Source organism: Coregonus lavaretus (assembly GCF_964263955.1).
Source record: "Coregonus lavaretus genome assembly, chromosome: 8".
Lineage (NCBI taxonomy): Eukaryota > Metazoa > Chordata > Actinopteri > Salmoniformes > Salmonidae > Coregonus > Coregonus lavaretus.
In genome coordinates, this window is record NC_139995.1 from 10,767,757 (window position 1) to 10,786,315 (window position 18,559).

Below are 18,559 nucleotides of genomic sequence, written 5' to 3' on the forward strand. Positions count from 1 at the left end.
TAGAAGGAGTGCAAGGGCGACTTTAGATATTGCACACGCGCACTTCATAGAGTAACGGAAATATGCAAATTCATGCTAGAACAGGCCAATAGGATCTCGCTATCTCGTGCTTGGCTCTGCCCACCTCCTTGCTTGTTCTGCCCACTATGATTAATTTGCTCCCATTGGAAACGACAGGCTCTGGTCTTTCTTGGGTTAGTTATAACAAATCTTTGGTGCCACTGGCACATGATTCTTCTGTTTACAGCACAGCCATCCGGTGAAAACATGGAGGACGCCACCAGCAGTAATCCTCAATCTATTGGATTTACAGAGAAATTAAAATCGTGGCTGTCCTGGTCATGGACATACATATGTGCTGTTTGGTTTGCCATGGTTTTAACTATGATCTATGTTCTGCGAAGCCCCTTGAAACTGCAGGACACTCTTACCTCGGGTGAGTTAGCTAGCTGTAATGCAGAGCCATCTAAGAATGGGCAAGCTAGCTAGTTAGCTAATGTAGCTAGCCAGCCTGTTAGCTAACAAATAGAAATCGAGAGACAGTGGATGAACTGAAAGTTTGACAGTTCCATAGCCAGCATCTCAGGATGGCTTATTTATTGATTGTTAGCTAGAAATATTAGCTAGCTAATGTGGCTAGCTATTAGACATATGGCTAACTAGCTATACTTATCTTCATTGATGGCCATGTTACTTCAACATCGCTAGCTAGGTACACTGACCCAGCCCAGGAGGATCTGTTTGTGGTGGGCTCTGCATTGTCAGCCTCTAACTTACGTTCAGTGTTCAATCTGAATCCCAGTCTTAGTCAGTCAGACATGTGCAGTGTCATTCATTTGTGTGTTATGGATTTGTTGTTTCAGCATCTGTGTTCTTGAATACACTGACCCCTAAATTCTATGTGGCACTCACTGGAACATCCTCTCTCATCTCTGGGCTAATCTTGGTGAGTTGTGAAGATCACAGGGTTATTCACTGCATGGGGTTGGTGAATATAGTTAGCCTTGATTGTAGTTTGGACACTCTACATTGGGAAATGTGCATTTCAGATACCAACACCAAAGGTAGCCTAGATTCGTTGTACAGTTAGCTAGTGCACAATGATATGATATTAATAAAATAAATGACAATCAATTTAATTGTTAAGAATATGTGTATACTGGTACATTGCTCTCTGTATGACTGTCCCAATCCCCTGCCTGCAGATATTTGAGTGGTGGTACTTCCGTAAGTATGGGACCTCGTTCATTGAGCAGGTGTCTGTTAGCCATCTGCGGCCTCTCCTAGGTGGGGTGGAGAGCAGCACGACCACTGGCCTGTTCTCCTCAGTCAACGGAGAGACTGAGCCCAGACCAAGTGTCTCAGGTAAACATTTCACCAATATTATGGTTCCCCAAACAGACCACAGACCTGGGTCTTATTAATTAGTGCACAGCACACTGTAGCAAACCGCAGCAAAACATTTTGCAACGGACAACAAAAACTAGCATTTCTGATTGGACAAGTTAATTTACTCTCTCACTGTTTCAGTCCGTTTTCTTCCATTTGGTGGCCAGTGAATATGTGACCCAGGTTTGCAAGGCCATCAATATAATGATACAATGACACTTGTCTTTTGCAGAGTGTAAAGTTTGGAGGAATCCTTTAAATCTATTCAGAGGAGCAGAATACAGCAGGTACGTACATCCCCACCACAGGATGTCACTCATCCTGAGTTTAGCTACACTGGCCTCCTAACTTAAGGTAAATTGCTATTTGTAAATACTTCACCCGAACACTCTTTATTTTGTACCCCTCTAAAGGTACACCTGGGTGACTGGAAAAGAGCCTTTGACCTACTACGATATGAACCTGTCTGCTCAAGACCACCAGACCTTCTTCACTGGCGACACTCAGCAACTCAAGCCTGAAGATACTGGTTAGAATCTAATCTTTTCAATCGGTATATCATGAAATAGCGAAAGCCAAAGTTTACATTTCTGGGAAGGAATAGAATCCTACATTCTTTGTAAAAGCCTGCTTTGGGCCTTATTGGCCTCACTCCTATGTCTCTGATGATAGTGTTCTGGATCCATTTCTAGGCAAAACATTCAGTATTTGTTATATTTTTCTGTCCTCTTGCAGTTATGCAGAAGGCCTGGAGGGAGAGAAATCCCCAAGCCCGGATCAGAGCAGCTTACCAGGCCATAGAGATGAACCACGAGTGAGTTCCACCACCATAACAGTTTTGGTGGCGGTTCAAAGACATTGCATGCTCATTTAGGAAAATCCTAAATGAATAGTCTTATTCAGCAAAACAAGTATGTATATTCTATGAAGTAGAAAGCATAGCTAGTGTTTTCCTTGTGGTTTTTAGGTGTGCTGCTGCCTATGTACTCCTGGCTGAGGAGGAAGCAACCACCATCACAGAGGCAGAGAGGCTGTTCAAACAAGCCCTGCGGAGCGGTAAGAGAGAACAGAGAGGACAGGACCAAATCACAAGCTTCAGGCCTTTTACCTTTTAGAATCATTAGTCAGGGATGGGATTTTTATAATTAAATGCAATACATTTCCTCTCTTGCATAGCTGGCAAAGACATCAACTTGCTGGTGTATATCAAACGCAGACTGGCTATGTGTGCACGCAAGCTGGGACGCATCAAGGAGGCAGTGAAAATGATGAGAGATGTGAGTGTTGCCATTTCCTTAACCAGGGGTGTTCAAATCAGGGCCTTGACTTCTGCATTATGGCTGTCTATGCAGGTAACGTAGCAGTTAGAGCGTTGAGCCAGTAACCGAAAGGTTGCTGGTTCGAATACCCAAGCAGACAAGGTGAAAAATCTGTCTGTGTCCTGGAGCGAGGCAAGAACAACACATTGTTTTTGCCCTGTAAAAACAACACATTTCACTGTATGTAATAATACAACATATTTTATTTTTGTATTACATTTTTTAAATTGATTGATGCCATTGATTGGCTAGAGGGAGAGTTCACTTACCTGGGATGCGTTCAGTTCGCTTCAACATTTGCTACATTGCATGGCGGTTTGTACTGAATGACACGTTTTGACATACCTTTGGGGTATGTTTGGTGGGTGTGGCAAGGTGTGACTGGATCAGTATGGATGTTACCATCTGAAATCGCAAAACTCATGCAGTACACCATACACAATCGCCCTCTGGACCACCATAATCACAACGTCTTTTTAACTGGTCGTTCAGTACAGTACCGTTTCCGTTGAATTCAACATTTTCCACTGTTTTGTCGTACTGAACGCAACCCTGGTATCCCAGGTCTGAATTAGTCGCTGTTTAGAGGATAAAAGAACAAACAAGTAATGTGGACCTGGAGGACCTGATTTTTATAGTCCTGTCTTTAGCCCTCTTCTATCAACCTTTAATACTGGTTAGTCCTGACATTTTATGATTCCTTCTCTCACTTACTGTTCCTTACTTTTCCCAGTTAATGAAAGAATTCCCACTGTTGGGAATGTTGAATATACATGAAAACCTCCTGGAGGCGTTACTGGAGCTGCAGTCCTATGCTGATGTACAAGCAGTCCTCGCCAAATATGACGGTAAAATATATGCAATGTAGCAGATGCTTTTATCCAAGGCGACAGTAATGAGTGCATACATTTTCATATTAGTGGGCCCAGCGGGAATCAAACCCATGATCCTGACGTTGAAAGCAACATGCTACCAACTGAACCACATAGGACCACATGAGAAAAACATGGTTCAAGCCAACTAACTACAATAACTTTGAACCAGTCATGATTTACAGACTCATAGTTTGAGCTTAAAGTGAAATAAACATAATTTGTTCTCGTTGTAGATATCAGCTTGCCAAAGTCAGCTACTATATGCTACACATCTGCACTGCTGAAAGCACGGGCTGTATCAGATAAGTAAGTGTCCCTGTGGAAAAATGGATTTGCATTCTGACAGAAATGTGGGGAAAATTTGATTTAAGATCCGTTAGTAACCATTATTGTACCATTTTATAAGACATACAAAAACAGTATACTGTATGATATATACTTGACATAGATGCATCTGTTGTTATAGGGCAGACAAGTAGCACAGGGAATTCTCTCTACTAACAATCAATACTTTTTTGTGGCACATCCAACCCCCTATTTGTGACAAGTGCAGGAGATCCCCAACTTGAAGCTGTCCTCCTAACTTCTGTCTAAACATGGGTGTGTCTTTCTCTCTGTCTCTCTCTCTCCATCCGTCCCAGGTTTTCTCCAGAGGCAGCATCCCGGCGGGGCCTGAGCACTGCAGAGATGAACGCTGTGGAGGCTATACACAGAGCTGTGGAGTTCAACCCACATGTGCCAAAGGTCAGTCGAGACCCTCAGCCACAGGTCTAGGATCAGCTTACGCTATCCAAATCCTAACCTTAACCACTAATGGCAAGAAAGGTACATATCTAGAATCAGCTTAGCGTACCCTATCCAAGTCCTAACCTGAACAATTAGTGGGGGAAATGCAACAACTGAGATATTACTTTGTCTGTTTATTCCGTTACCTTTATTTGAGCTAATTCTGTCATATTTTACAAACACAGGTGATGGCTATTTTAGTTATTTCTCTGTACTCCGTTCTCTTCTGGGGTGATGGCAGCGTAGAGCGCATCAACGTCTCTACCAGAAGTGTGCTGACTGTAGTACTTGTAATGACCTATGATAGCCAGCAGGTGTCAGTATTGCACTGCATAGGAAAAGTAGCTGATGTAGTCAGGACTGGACCTGTGAGCCACTTCTACTCACTCTCTCTGCAGCACAGTAGAACATGGTGCCCTGCACTTAGTGGATTTTTCTAAAGGTACAACTATAAGCCTGATTATTATTCCATTGGCTATCTATCAATTGACTATGAAGAGTTCCTAGTGAGATCTGGATCGTGTTTCTGTAGGGCATACCGTAGCAAAACGTTTGCAACAGAAAGTACAAATCTGTGTTTTTATTGCGTAAGATCAGGTAGTACATCCCCCATTTCAAAATGTTTTCTACCTACTGAACAGGAACCTGAGGTGTAACCTCGTTGATCATGGATATGACTGGGCTGGGATCTGGTCTGGGCGACAACAAGGGGCCTGATGTGTCTCCCTGCAGTAGACAGACAGAAACAATTCCTGCACATCTCTTCCCACAGGGATTAGTCTTGGATGTCCCATAGTAAAACACACAATCTCACACACACACACACACTCTCTCTCACACTCATTCACATACACACTCACGCACACAGAGGTCGCAGTCTCTCTACAGCAAATGTTTGTGTGTGTTACATCCCGTGTGCTCCGTGTGTGTGTGTGTGTGTGTGTGTGTGTGAGCTGCGATGTGTGGCAGTCACAGGCAGCGAGGGGGAAACTCAGTGCTTTGATCCAGGCTTTGATGTGAGGGCCCTCATCCTGAGTGTCTCCCTGTCCCCCACCCTGCCCCAGGGGCATTGCTGCCCCCCTCTCTACTCCCTTCTCAGCCCCCCTTTGCCCCCTCTCATCCCCCTGCCACGGCACTGACAAACAGGGCGGGTCAGACTATAAAGTAGTGATCCCAGAGATAGTGCACATCTACAGCACCTCTGCTTTCAACTGGTGATACCCTAGACCCTTCAAACTCAACTCTGGACCTCGAAGCCAGTTCCATTGCATTTTGTCATTGTTCCCCTCTAATCAGGAACTGATTTAGACCTGGGACACCAGGTGTGTGCAATTAATTATCAGGTAGAACAGAACCAGCAGGCTCCGGACCTCGTAGAGTAAGAGTTGAATACCCCTGCCCTAGACCGTTGAGCTAGGAGAGACTAATCTGTTCTCTCTGTCTGTCAATCTCTGTCCCATTGAAGAAGATCTTCTCCCTCCCAGTCTTTCACACGGGGTTCACGTCTCATAATAGACAGACAGACAGGAGATACTCCAAACCTTTTAGAATTTTTCTAATCCATCAGATATTGACTGAATTAAAGTACATACAACATTTTACTGGCACTGACAAATAATGAGTTCAGGGATTTTGGTGGGAATTCAGATATAAAATGTATTTTCAAGTGTCACTTTGTTTCTTAGAATGCACTTATATACAATACAGTGCCTTCAGAAAGTATTCACACCCCTTGACTTTTTCCACATTTTGTTGTGTTACAGCCTGCATTTAAAAATGATTCAATTTAGATTTTGTGTCACTGGCCTACACAAAGTGGAATTATGTTTTTAGACATTTTTACAAATTAATAAAAAATGAAAAGCTGAAATGTCTTGAGTCAATAAGTATTCAACCCCTTTGTTATGGCAAGCCATAATAAGTTGCATGGACTCACTCTGTGTGCAATAACAGTGTGTAACATGATTTTTGAACGACTACCTAATCTCTGTACTCCACACATATACAATTATCTGTAAGGTCCCTCAGTCGAGCAGTGAATTTCAAACACACATTCAACCACAAAGAGCAGGGAGGTTTTCCAATGCTTCGCAAAGAAGTGCACCGATTGGTAGATGGATAAAAGCAGATATTGAATATCCTTTTGAGCATGGTGAAGTTATAGTTACAGTTACAGAGTTTGATGGCTGTGATAGGAGAACTGAGGATGGATCAACAACATTGTAGTTACTCAACAGGACTAACCTAAATGACAGAGTGAAAAGGAAGAAGCCTGTACAGATTAAAAATATTCCAAAACATGCATCCTGTTTGCAATAAGGCACTAAAATTGCAAAAAATGTGGCAAAGAAATTAACTTTGTTCTGAATACAAAGTGTTATGTTTGGAGAAAATCCAACACACCACATCACTGAGTACCACTTTTCATATTTTCAAGCATGGTGGTGGCTGCATCATGTTATGGTATGCTTGTCACTGGCAAGGAGTGGACTAGGGAGTTTTTCAGGATAAAAAGAAACAGAATAGAGCTAAGCTCAGGCAAAATCCTAGAGGAAAACCTGGTTCAGTCTGCTTTCCACCAGACACTGGGAGACAAATCCACCTTTCAGGAGGACAATAACCTAAAACACAAGGCCAAATATACACTGGAGTTACTTACCAAGATGACATTGAATGTTCCTGATTGGCCTAGTTACAGTTTTGACTTAAATCGGCTTCAAAATCTATGGCAAGACTTGAAAATGGATGTATAGCAATGATCAACAACCAACTTGACAGAATTTTAAAGAAAAATAATGTGCAAATATTGTACAATCCAGGTGTGCAAAGACTCTTAGAGACTTACCCAGAAAGACTCACAGCTGTAATCCCTGCCAAAGGTGAATCAAACATATATGTAAAGTGGTTATCCCACTGGCTATAGGGTGAACGCACCAATTGGTGAGTCGCTCTGGATAAGAGCGTCTGCTAAATGACGTAAATGTGCCCTTGAGCAAGGCACTTAACCCTAATTGCTCCTGTAAGTCGCTCTGGATAAGAGCGTCTGCTAAATGACTAAAATGTAAAATGTAAATGTAAATATATTGGTTGGCTCAATGCTGTGAATACTTATATATTTCTGTATTTCATTTTCAATATATTAGCAAAAATTTCAAAGACATGTTTTCACTTTGTCAGTATGTGGTATTGTAGTGTAGATGGGTGAGATTTTAATGTATTGAATCAATTTTGAATTCAGGCTGTAACACAACAAAATGTGGAACAAGTCAACGGGTATGAATACTTTCTGAAGATACTGTACATTTCTAATGGTATCAGGTATTTTTTTCTTTGTTAAAATAAAGAAAATTATGTGCCTAATTTGCATAAATACAATTGTTGTATTTGCATATATGAAAACATTAACATAACGGGATGGAACAGGGCTGCAAAAACGTGCTCTGTCTACGCTTACCTGCACTCACCTGTGCTCTCTAGACTGCCTAATTAATTACTGTTATTGTCACTTTCTGTTGCATAATTCAACAAGTGTGTCAATAGCAGGATATCCTGGATTATAAATCAACACGTGTGGCTGTAGATTACACCTATATAAACATACTTTACAGTGTTTGCGAGAGCAGACATAATATCACTATAATCCAAGCAAATCTAGTTTGTAAACATCTGTATTAAATGATTACTTTTTTTAAATTCCACAAAAAATCAACACCCATCAAAATAAAGTTATCTATCTTCTCTTTCTTGTGATGTAACTGTCAAAACGATGCGTTGAATCCCAGATGAAGCTTTAGCGTTCTTATAGATCCAACGGAAACACAATGAATTCCATTGAGTCCATTTCAGCCATTACCGGGGTGTGTTTGACAGATCATTACAAACATTTCCGCAGTAGTAACTTTAACGGGAAAAAATGACAGGCACAAGCAAGAGTATGAAAGGGTCGCAGGAGTAAAAAGAAAGCAATCAATCCAGTGAGATGTAAGTGACAGGTGTATTTTGCACCCCTCAAACACAGGAAATAGATGGCTGAAAAAGACAGATCCTCAGGTGGGTGGCATGCGCGTTGCTACACGCAGGCAGACATGATGACTGACTTAATGTGGTGACTTGTAAACAGCTGTGTATGTCAGAGGGTTCTCAGGAGCTCCGGATTGTTCTGTGACCTCACCATGTCAAGTCAACACATTGACTCCGCTAGAGGTTGGGTGCTTTGGTGTTCTTATAGTGAAAGCTTTTGACTGTTGACTGAGATTTTGCAGCGGGATTATTTCCTGGTCAAAATTATTTGTGTCAGACCTGTCTTTATTTATTTATTGATCAAGGTGAGTCCCATTGAGATCTTATTAAGGTACAGTGTGTATCTCTTTCACAAGGGAGCTCTGTCCTTGTCTATCTAAATGGTCAGTGAGTGCACCTGTAGCCGTAGTGCCCGAGGCCTGCCTGGCGTGGGCTGTTTTCTGCCCAGCAGCCAGTTCACACACAGATACCAGTTGTTCACTGGACTGGAGCGAGCTGCTCTGGCTCTGTTGTGGGTGGGCTTCCATTCCCAGCAGCTTCCCCGCATTCCCCTGCTTCAATCAACGAGCGAGACCCCCCGATTCCTCCCCCGGCCTCGGCAACGTGAACCCTTAGCAGCCAGCCCCCCAGCCAGCCAGTCCCCCAGCCAGCCCCCACCAGCCAGCCTTGGAAGAGTGGTGTAATGAAGGCAAGATTTATGGGCATTCTGGGAGGTCAGGCGTGGGGAGTGTTAGGGCCAGCATCGCAGCAGGCCTGAGGGGATTATATATGGACATCACGCTACATCACATGAGCAGACTGCACTAAATGCTCCACACACCCAGCTGTTTCAGTGCTCAACCTCTTACCGCTCTGCTCGCTCCCCCTCTCCTCTCCACTTTTTTCCTGTCTGTCCCAATCAGTCTCTCTCTCTCCAAGGAACAGTAGAAAGGTTGAGGAACCAGACAGAGGTAAGCCTGCCTGGCTGGTCAAGTGTTAAGGACACCTGAATGGGTTTTTATATTTAGCACACTTCTGTGGTTAACACTTCCTCACGCATTAGGAGTGCGCTGCTTTGTGCCTGGTAGCCTATGTTGTGGCGATGGCCTCCTCAGCCTTGTTCAGAATTCAGGTGGATGCAGGCTTGACTTAGGTAGTAGTAGGTGTGATCCAACACTTCACTGGAGGAGACGGACGGTAGTAAGAAGTGGCTTGGCACAGATCTAGGGTCAGCTCACCTTCACCAGATCCTAACCTTAATCATTGGAAGGAACAATACAAAACTGACCTTAGATCAGTTTCTTGGCTCAATATCATCCTCCTTCTCCAGCGTCTGTCCAGTACAGTCCACCGCTGCCTGAGGGTGACCTAACATGGCAGACGGCCTCAGAGGTCACCTATCCTTCAACAGCACCGTGAGCCAATGAGACGACGGCTAGATGTTGTCGACGTGTTCCATTGTGCTAAATGCCGAAGATTAAAATCTGAGGGAGGCTTATGAGTTATGCTCCGGCTTATTAGTGTTCCAAGATAAAAGGGGAACATCAATGAAACTCAATCCCTTCATCAAAGAGGCGACTGGTGAAGGGGGGGGTAGGGAGGAGGGAGGCAGCGCAGAGGGCCGAGGTGTTACCCACCCTTATGCCAGGGCATGCCAGGAAGGACAGCTGCCAGTCAAATGCTTTGGTAACCATCACCTCTACCCTCTTATTAAACACTGGTATACCTGGGTAAAAGTGCTGCTCCTAACAGAATGAAGTATGCTCAGCATCTATAGCAGGGCTCTCCAACCATGTTCCTGGAGAGCTACCGTCCTGTAGGTTTTCGCTACAACCCTAATCTAGCGCACCTGATTCTAATAATTAGCTGGTTGAATAGCTGAATCAGGTTAGTTATAACTGGGGTTGGAGTGTAAACCGACAGGAGGGTAGCGCTCCAGGAACAGGGTTGGAGAGCCCTGATCTATACAGGAAGCCTAAGTGCTGACTGACGTAAGTCTCAATTTTGGAGAGGACATGAAAGTCGCACACGCCATTGAACGACTACAACTCAAATAAATCACTGCAATGAGGAGTGGAGTGTGCAGAAAATGTTATTCTCAAAAACTTGAAAATCACACACAGACAGTTATCCAAGCATACCTGTCATATCATATTAGTGCAGACACACTGTAGCCAGCCAGCTAACACATCACCTAACTGTCCCTGAGAGAAGAGGAGAGCAGTGCAGAGGGCTGGTCTGCCCTGCGGGCCCTGAGTGCGGCCTCCTGGGCGGGCAGGGCGGCTCTGGGGCTGCTCTGCACTGGCCTGGCTGGCTGGCTGAGCCTGTGACCATGGGGGGATTAGACAGGATTAGCTTTAGGGTAACCTTCCCAAAGTGTCAGTCTAAGACCCATAGTCCTGTGAAGCAGGCTGCCTGGGAATCCAGCAGGCCCATCCCCTGCTGCCCCCACAGCCCAGGGGACCAGTTCAGAGGGGATTAACGCCACTGCCACGCCGCCACACACACACAGTCCTACACACACACACACACACACAGTCTTAGACACACGGAGGAAAGTCGGCATCACCACACAGCATAGGACTGCCTGACTCAATGGGACAAACTTACACGGGGAGGAGGGGAGGTTACTCTCTGAATCTAACAATAACAGAGCAGAGAGAAGCATTAGATTTTCCCAACTTGAACAATTGCAAAACAAGGGCTCCCAACAAATACCTCACATGAGGAAAAGTGCATTTCAGTCTATCGTTCAAATAGCCTTAGACTAGGGAATTATTGCTCAAAAGGATATGGATGAGGTGCTGACTAATTCCCATTCAAATAAATGATCTAGGCTGCCCTTGTCTTTCTTGCACTCACATTCACACTTTTTTCTTTTTCTTAACAGCACACATTTTGCAGATAGCGACTATGATTGTGAAATGTGGTTGTTTACCTAGCACTGATTGTAAGCCACTCTGGATAAGAGCGTCTGCAATGTAACTATGATGTCAATGTCTTTGACTGTAATGTACTGTAATGGTGTTATTTCCTGTCTCCCTCTCTGCTGTAGTATTTATTAGAGATGAAGAGTCTGATCCTGCCTCCAGAACACATCCTGAAGAGGGGGGACAGCGAGGCGGTGGCCTATGCCTTCTTTCACCTGCAGCACTGGAAGAGGGCAGAGGGAGCCTTAAACCTGCTGCACTGCACCTGGGAAGGCAGTATGTACTGGGACATTGATTGATTGATTAATTAGTTGGTTGATTGATTCATTGGTTGATTGATTCATTGATTGCATTTCTGGCAATTAAAAACACATAGTTACACATGCATCAATGCATTGGCAGTACTCGCATAAAAAAATCATTGACATTAAAATCTATGCACTTTGAATCTATTCTCATGCTTGATGTGTTTTTCTGCATTTCTCTCCTGCCCCTGCAGCTTTTCGGATAATTCCCTACCCTCTAGAGAAGGGTCACCTGTTTTACCCCTACCCTGGGTGCACAGAAACAGCAGATCGGGAACTGCTGCCCTGTAAGTAGCAGGACAAGTCACTACTATAAAGTATACTCAACGCAATGGTCAATTCTGATGATAATATGTGCCTCTCTCTCTCTCTGTCTCCCCCCCCCCATTCTCTCTCCTTCTCTCCTGCAGCCTTCCACGAGGTGTCTGTGTACCCAAAGAAAGAGCTTCCATTCTTCATCCTCTTCACAGCGGGCCTTTGCTCCTTCACTGCCATGCTGGCCATGCTCACACACCAGTTCCCTGAGCTCATGGGCGTCTTTGCCAAAGCAGTAAGTCGTGCAATTCTCTTCCACTGATCGTTTTGGTTGTTTGGGGTAATATTTACTATGGACCTCTTCACGTGGCTGTTTATGTTACGTTCACTGAATTAATACTTGATGGTCATTTGGGCTAGTGAAAAACAAGGTTGTCAATATATAAATTGAATCTGGATGTAGCTTTTCTCTACTTTGGGATCAACTTTCTCAGGAGTTGCAGGTCTTCAGAGGTGTGGCATTGACATATCCTAGTATAGCAAATACCATTAACCTAGACTGATTTTCAGATATTGAACTGGATCAGTTTAAATTAGAAGCATTTTAATGGGATCATGAAATGATTAAGACATGTTGTATGCGTGTTATTATTCTCATGTACTCTGACCCGGTTGACCTCTGGCGTAGTCGCTGCCTCTCATCTCTGTCAACAACGAGGCTCATGGGATGCCTGGGTCTGGTTGTAAGTCTGTGTCTTTCACTGCACAGCACTAAAGGAATACAGCCAGAATCTCTTATGATTTGATATTGTATTATTTCATGGAGCTGTTTTGTCTCCAAGGTGTGAGAATGAAATATAGCCTAACCATATACTGTTGTGTAAGTAGATTCTTAGAGTACTGTACTGTATGACTTGGCGCAAAAGCAGTATCTCCAACTACGCCCTTTCCCAGCCAAGTAGTTAGTAGTTCACTCATGTATTGGATAGCAGGATTTGAATATCATCCACAGAGCAAGAGCTAAGAGGACCACTCTAGGGATTAGTTCAGATCTAGAAAAGTAACGTGTGCCTTTCTCAACCAGAACAGGCTTTCGTTGCCACACTTCCCAGTTCCAAGTCTCTTGAGAAAGCCGGAAATGTAGATTTAGAACAAGCGAACAACACCTTCGCTCAGCAGCACTGTACTTGGCTACTATATCAGACCTGAGGAGGAAACTTGCTTTGATGATGCCGATTTTCCAAAGAGCCGCACCCTGTCAGGAGGGTCTCCAGGGAATGTGGAGGTTAAGGTTTAGGATGATAGAGTGTGCCTGTCACTACCAGAACAGGCTAACACCTCCACTCAGTCCTTCTCAAAGGGCTGTTTTTCAGTCCAGCCCAGGCTCAATTTCCTGATGCACCGTGCCTGTTAAACATCAAAAGTAAAGAACTGCAGTCCAATTGCCCCCATAGCCCATTTCACGAGCCCCTTTTCCCACACATTATGGGAATATATGAGGGCCGAAAGAGCGTAAGCCAGCAGCTGATAACACAATTCGACATAGGCTTACAGCAGAGACATTAGTTCCAGGGTATTAGCATTGGGTTTGATGTATGTGATTTAGTCCCTTATTCATTCATAAGACCGTGTGGCAGACTTTCAGTGTTTCTGTTTTTAGCTTGTTTGGCTAGGCCCTCTCGCACGCTAATCCTCTGTTTACGGTGGCCCTGTTTATTAGCTCTCACTTTACACAGCAGAGCAGGGCCATTAGCCTGGGCAAAAACAAGCCCGCAGAGACCGCCTCGCACTCACACGTTTGTTATGGGAAAGACTGCCTCTAGATAACACTTTTACAGCGCAGCGGAGAGCCTGGTTTGTGTAAGGGCCAGATAGAGGCACTACATGAAAGCCTCGGAGGCTGGAGGGAGCGGAACGGCCCTCACCGTTCTCTGAGGAAAAACAGAGATTCCTGCTGAAGAGGATAAAAATCCCCAGCCTGAAACAGGACAGTGGGGTGACCCCCCCCCCCCCCACGCTTCCTCTTTATCTACTCCTAGCCCCACTACATGGCATCCATAGCTGTCCTCAACCAGCTTTTATTAGGCCTAACTTAATTCAACGTGTGCTTTGTAACTCACTCCATCTTATGGAGGGTGGATGATGATTTCAAAGTCTTCAGAAGTAGGTGACTGAGTGGTATGAGGAGAGAGTTAAAAAATATATATATACACTACATGACCAAAAGTATGTGAACACCTGTTCGTCGAACATCTCATTCCAAAATCATGGGCATTAATATGGAGTTGGTCCCCCCTTTGCTGCTATAAAAGCCTCCACTCTTCTGGGAAGGCTTTCCACTAGATGTTGGAACATTGCTGCGGGGACTTGCTTCCATTCAGCCACAAGCATTAGTGAGGTCAGGCACTGATGTTGGGCGATTAGGCCTGGCTCGCAGTCGGCGTTCCAAGTCATCCCAAAGGTGTTCGATGGGGTTGAGGTCAGGGCTCTGTGCAGGCCAGTCATGTTCTTCCACACCGATCTCGACAAACCATTTCTGTATGGACCTCGCTTTATGCACGGGGGCATTGTCATGCTGTAACAGGAAAGGGCCTTCCCCAAACTGTTGCCACAAAGTTGGAAGCACAGAATCGTCTAGAATGTCATTGTATGCTGTAGCGTTAAGATTTCCCTTCACTGGAAATAAGGAGCCTGAACCATGAAAAACAGCCCCAGACCATTATTCCTCCTCCACCAAACTTTACAGTTGGCACTATGCATTGGGCAGGTAGCGTTCTCCTAGCATCCGTCAAACCCAGATTTGTCCGTCGGACTGCCAGATGGTGAAGCGTGATTCATCACTCCAGAGAACGTGTTTCCACTGCTCCAGAGTCCAATGGCGACGAGCTTTACACCACTCCAGCTGACGCTTGGCATTGCGCATGGGAATCTTAGGCTTGTGTGCTGCTGCTCGGCCATGGAAACCCATTTCATAAAGCTCCCGACTAACAGTTATTGTGCTGACGTTGCTTCCAGAGGCAGTTTGGAACTCGGTATTGAGTGTTGCAACCGAGGACAGATTATTTTTACGCACTACACGCTTCAGCACTCAGCGGTCCCGTTCTGTGAGCTTGTGTGGCCTACCACTTTGCGGCTGAGCCGTTGTTGCTCCTAGACGTTTCCACTTCACAATAACAGCACTTACAGTTGACCGGGGCAGCTCTAGCAGGGCAGAAATTTGACGAACTGACTTGTTGGAAAGGTGGCATCCTATGACGGTGCCATGTTGAAAGTCACTGAGGTCTTCAATAAGGCATTTCTACTGCCAATGTTTGTCTATGGAGATTGCATGGCTCATCAATCTACACACAATACCACATAATGACAAGCTTCACGTCTGGAGGAAATCCCTACGTGGCACCATCCCTACGGTGAAGCATGTTGGTGACAGCATCATGCATGGTGGTGGCAAATCCTGAAATATGGTGGTTGCAGCATGAAGCTGTGGGGATGTTTTTCAGCGGCAGGGAGACTAGTCAGGATCGAGGGAAAGATGAACGGAGCAAAGTACAGAGAACCTTGATGAAAACCTGCTCCAGAGCGCTTAGGACCTCCGACTGGGGTGAAGGTTCACCCTCCAACAGGACAACGACCCTAAGCACACAGCCAAGACAACGCAGGAGTAGCTTCTAGACGTTTCCACTTCACAATAACAGCACTTACAGTAGACCGGGGCAGCTCTAGCAGGGCAGAAATTTGACGAACTGACTTGTTGGAAAGGCGGCATCCTATGACGGTTCCACGTTGAAAGTCACTGAGCTCTTCAGTAAGTCCATGCTACTGCCAATGTTTGTCTGTGGAGATTGCATGGCTGTGTTCTCGATTGTGTACACCTGTCAGCAGCGGGTGTGGCTGAAATAGCCGATTCCACTAATTTGAAGGGCTGTCCACATACTTTTGTATATATAGTATATCTCATTTCGACTGGGTGTTTTTAAACACTTTGACACATCTGACTCATGGTCACTGCACACTGTTTGGGTCTGGGTAGACTTGTGATTATTGAAATGTTTACCTAAAGGCTTGTTTTTATAAACACAAGCAAATAGTTGGACAAAATACCTTTCAACAAAGGAATGTGTGAAGACCACACTCAATAACTTTCCACTTTGCGGTCTTGTAAAATTTCGCCGACCTGAATTTGAAAAACCTTGATCAATTAGGCTAATATCTTAACGTGAAGTATGTTTTCAAAACTATTTTCCATTCCTGTTGTTGTACTAGGCATGAGGACTAGCCTGTGTATATCACGTTGGGCAGTGTCATCGCTGTAGGTTGAGACTAAGTGCATTGGGGGAGAGAGACCCATGGCATTGCATGCTTATGCTTTGGCCGTGGTTCCAGATACTAGAGCAATGCTGTGGCCTTGCTTCCCATATCCTGTCACAACCATCTGTTCACCTCGCAAATGTATTGCTTCATAAACATATTAAAGTGTTGTTTATGGTGGATTTAACTATTGGGGTTGAAACATTTTTCAGATACGTGATCGTGGGCCAATTTCAATTGGTTAAGCTAGAGAGAGAGGCCTCAACAAGGGTTATGGGTCTCCAAGCTCCTTGCTTATTTGTTTTGGTAGAGCATTTAGAATTAGACCTTGGGTCCCTAGGGTGTAGTAGTGATGCAAGCTCTGGTATTCAGCCCTAGATGAAGGGTACATTCTAACATACCCCTCAAAACAACTCGCCAGGCCAGTGCTTGTCATCTCACTTTGATTTCTCCATACTCTCTCTTTTTTCCACAGCAGTCTGTGTAGTTTGTTGAATACAGGGGAATAGCTGTTGTCAAAATTCAAATTAAAGTTCATTTCCAGTCATCAGTTATATCATGTTGGGGTAGCCACCCCCAGGAGGTCAATGTAATCGTCATAGCATTGTAACAAATATAGTTATAGCACATGTACAATTGTATTATTGTTGTGATTGAGCTTGTAAAGATATATACATTTACAAAGATAGAGCTGTGTGGTATGATTTGGGATGGTGTAGTCCCCTCAAACTGAACTCTGGACCTCAAAGCCAGTTCCACTGCATTCTTTCATTGTTCCCCTCTAATCAGGGACTGATTTAGACCTGGGACACCAGGTTTGTGCAATTCATTATCAGGTAGAACAGAAAACCAGCAGGGTCCGGACCTCATAGGGTAGAAGTTGAGTACCCCTTGTGTAGGCTATTGAAAGCAGTGTATTGAAATATCTTTGTTTTGTTCCTCAGTTCTTCAGCACCCTCTTCGCACCCCTGGGTTTCTTCGCTGACAAGATGGAGAGCTTCATGCCGTCCAGTTTTTGGCATCAACTGACTCGAATCTGACCCCATCACACACACATACACACCACATACACAAACACACTCATCAGACACCAACACTCCAAAACTATAGACAGAAATGTTTGCTCTCCTGTCTTCAGCATTCATACACGCTTTGGTCATGATTCTGTTGGCCAAGTCTTGTATCAACAGCCAGGTTTGTAAAGATAACATTTACCAGATATTCACGCAGTCATTCATTTATTATTATTATTGTATGAACTTGAAGTTACGTTGAATGGTAAATTGCAAGTATTTCAACCCACAGTTTACTCCTAAATCTGACCTCTAAATTGGGCCATTTTCTCATAGATTAAGTCCTGAAACAGTAAATGAAACAATAAATGAATTATTCTAAATGAGCACACTATTTATTTTTTGAGTGCAGTGATGGTTCACATTTCATCATTCTGAAGGCTAATACTACAGTTTCTACAAGTACTATCCCTCTGTTCTATTTGCTATTAATATTATCTGGCCAAATGTATTGCCTGTATAGAAGAGGATAAACTGTACTAGAAGGCCTGTTTTCCAGGATCACAGGTATGTACAGACACATGTCTGTTCACTAGAACAAGGTATGTGTGTCAAAGAGTACATGCCAGTTCAGATAGGTAAAAAAAAGCATAACCTTTATGGTACATAGTCTTCCTATGGGGCAGAGTTTGTGAGACCTTCTAAATAAAGATGATTGATTTACTGCCTCACCCTGTCTGTAGTGTATACAAACGCCTGCAAAGTTTTGCCAGGTGTTTCTACGGCATGCCACCTCAGTACTATATCACTCTAGCCCCTCAGATGAAGCATAACATTTTTTATGGGATATTGACTGGTCACGGCATGGGCAGTCATGGCTCACACACAGCCAATCACATAACGGAAAGCTGCATTTCCAGTTTCTCCTCTGAGTTGGAGGCAACTCGTATTGCTCAGGTGTGGGCAGTGCTTAACTTGGGCAGGAGCTCACTGGAGCTGAGTACCAGCACCGGCATGTTCTACTGCTTGAGCTCCTGTTCCTCTTATAAAATATTAGCTCAAAAGTATTGTGGAGCTCCTGCACCAAAATATAAACAGTACTGACACCCAAAATGAGTACCGGCACCTATTTCAGTCCAAGTCAAGCACTGGTTATGGGGCAATAGCAATCACAACAGGACACTTTGTTTGAAGTACTGTATGATTTCACCCTATCCTCATCAGCAAATACTCTGAACCATGATCTAAGACTAGTCAATGGTATATATTTTGTGTCAGGACTCGAACAGCATGAAGTGCCTCACAGATTGGACATAATCAACTTGATGAAATTGAAATATGTTGCCCACAATACTACCAGAAATGTATTGTATTGATGAA

The 18,559-nt window shown here is 44.2% G+C and overlaps 1 protein-coding gene across 1 annotated transcript; it reads left to right on the forward strand.

The window, feature by feature from the left end:
• Positions 1 to 228: 228 nt before the first annotated feature.
• On the forward strand, positions 229 to 17,565 carry LOC311134291 (suppressor of tumorigenicity 7 protein-like; the record flags this gene model as incomplete). The annotated part of the gene is made up of 15 exons (XM_084167926.1): positions 229 to 436; positions 864 to 946; positions 1,206 to 1,365; positions 1,622 to 1,676; positions 1,803 to 1,918; positions 2,125 to 2,203; positions 2,357 to 2,445; positions 2,566 to 2,666; positions 3,442 to 3,556; positions 3,817 to 3,889; positions 4,225 to 4,327; positions 11,424 to 11,574; positions 11,798 to 11,890; positions 12,014 to 12,153; positions 17,111 to 17,565. The coding sequence occupies 15 exons, from the start codon at positions 229 to 231 to the stop codon at positions 17,204 to 17,206; spliced, it is 1,662 nt and encodes a 553-aa protein (XP_084024052.1). The 3' UTR covers positions 17,207 to 17,565.
• Positions 17,566 to 18,559: the final 994 nt, after the last annotated feature.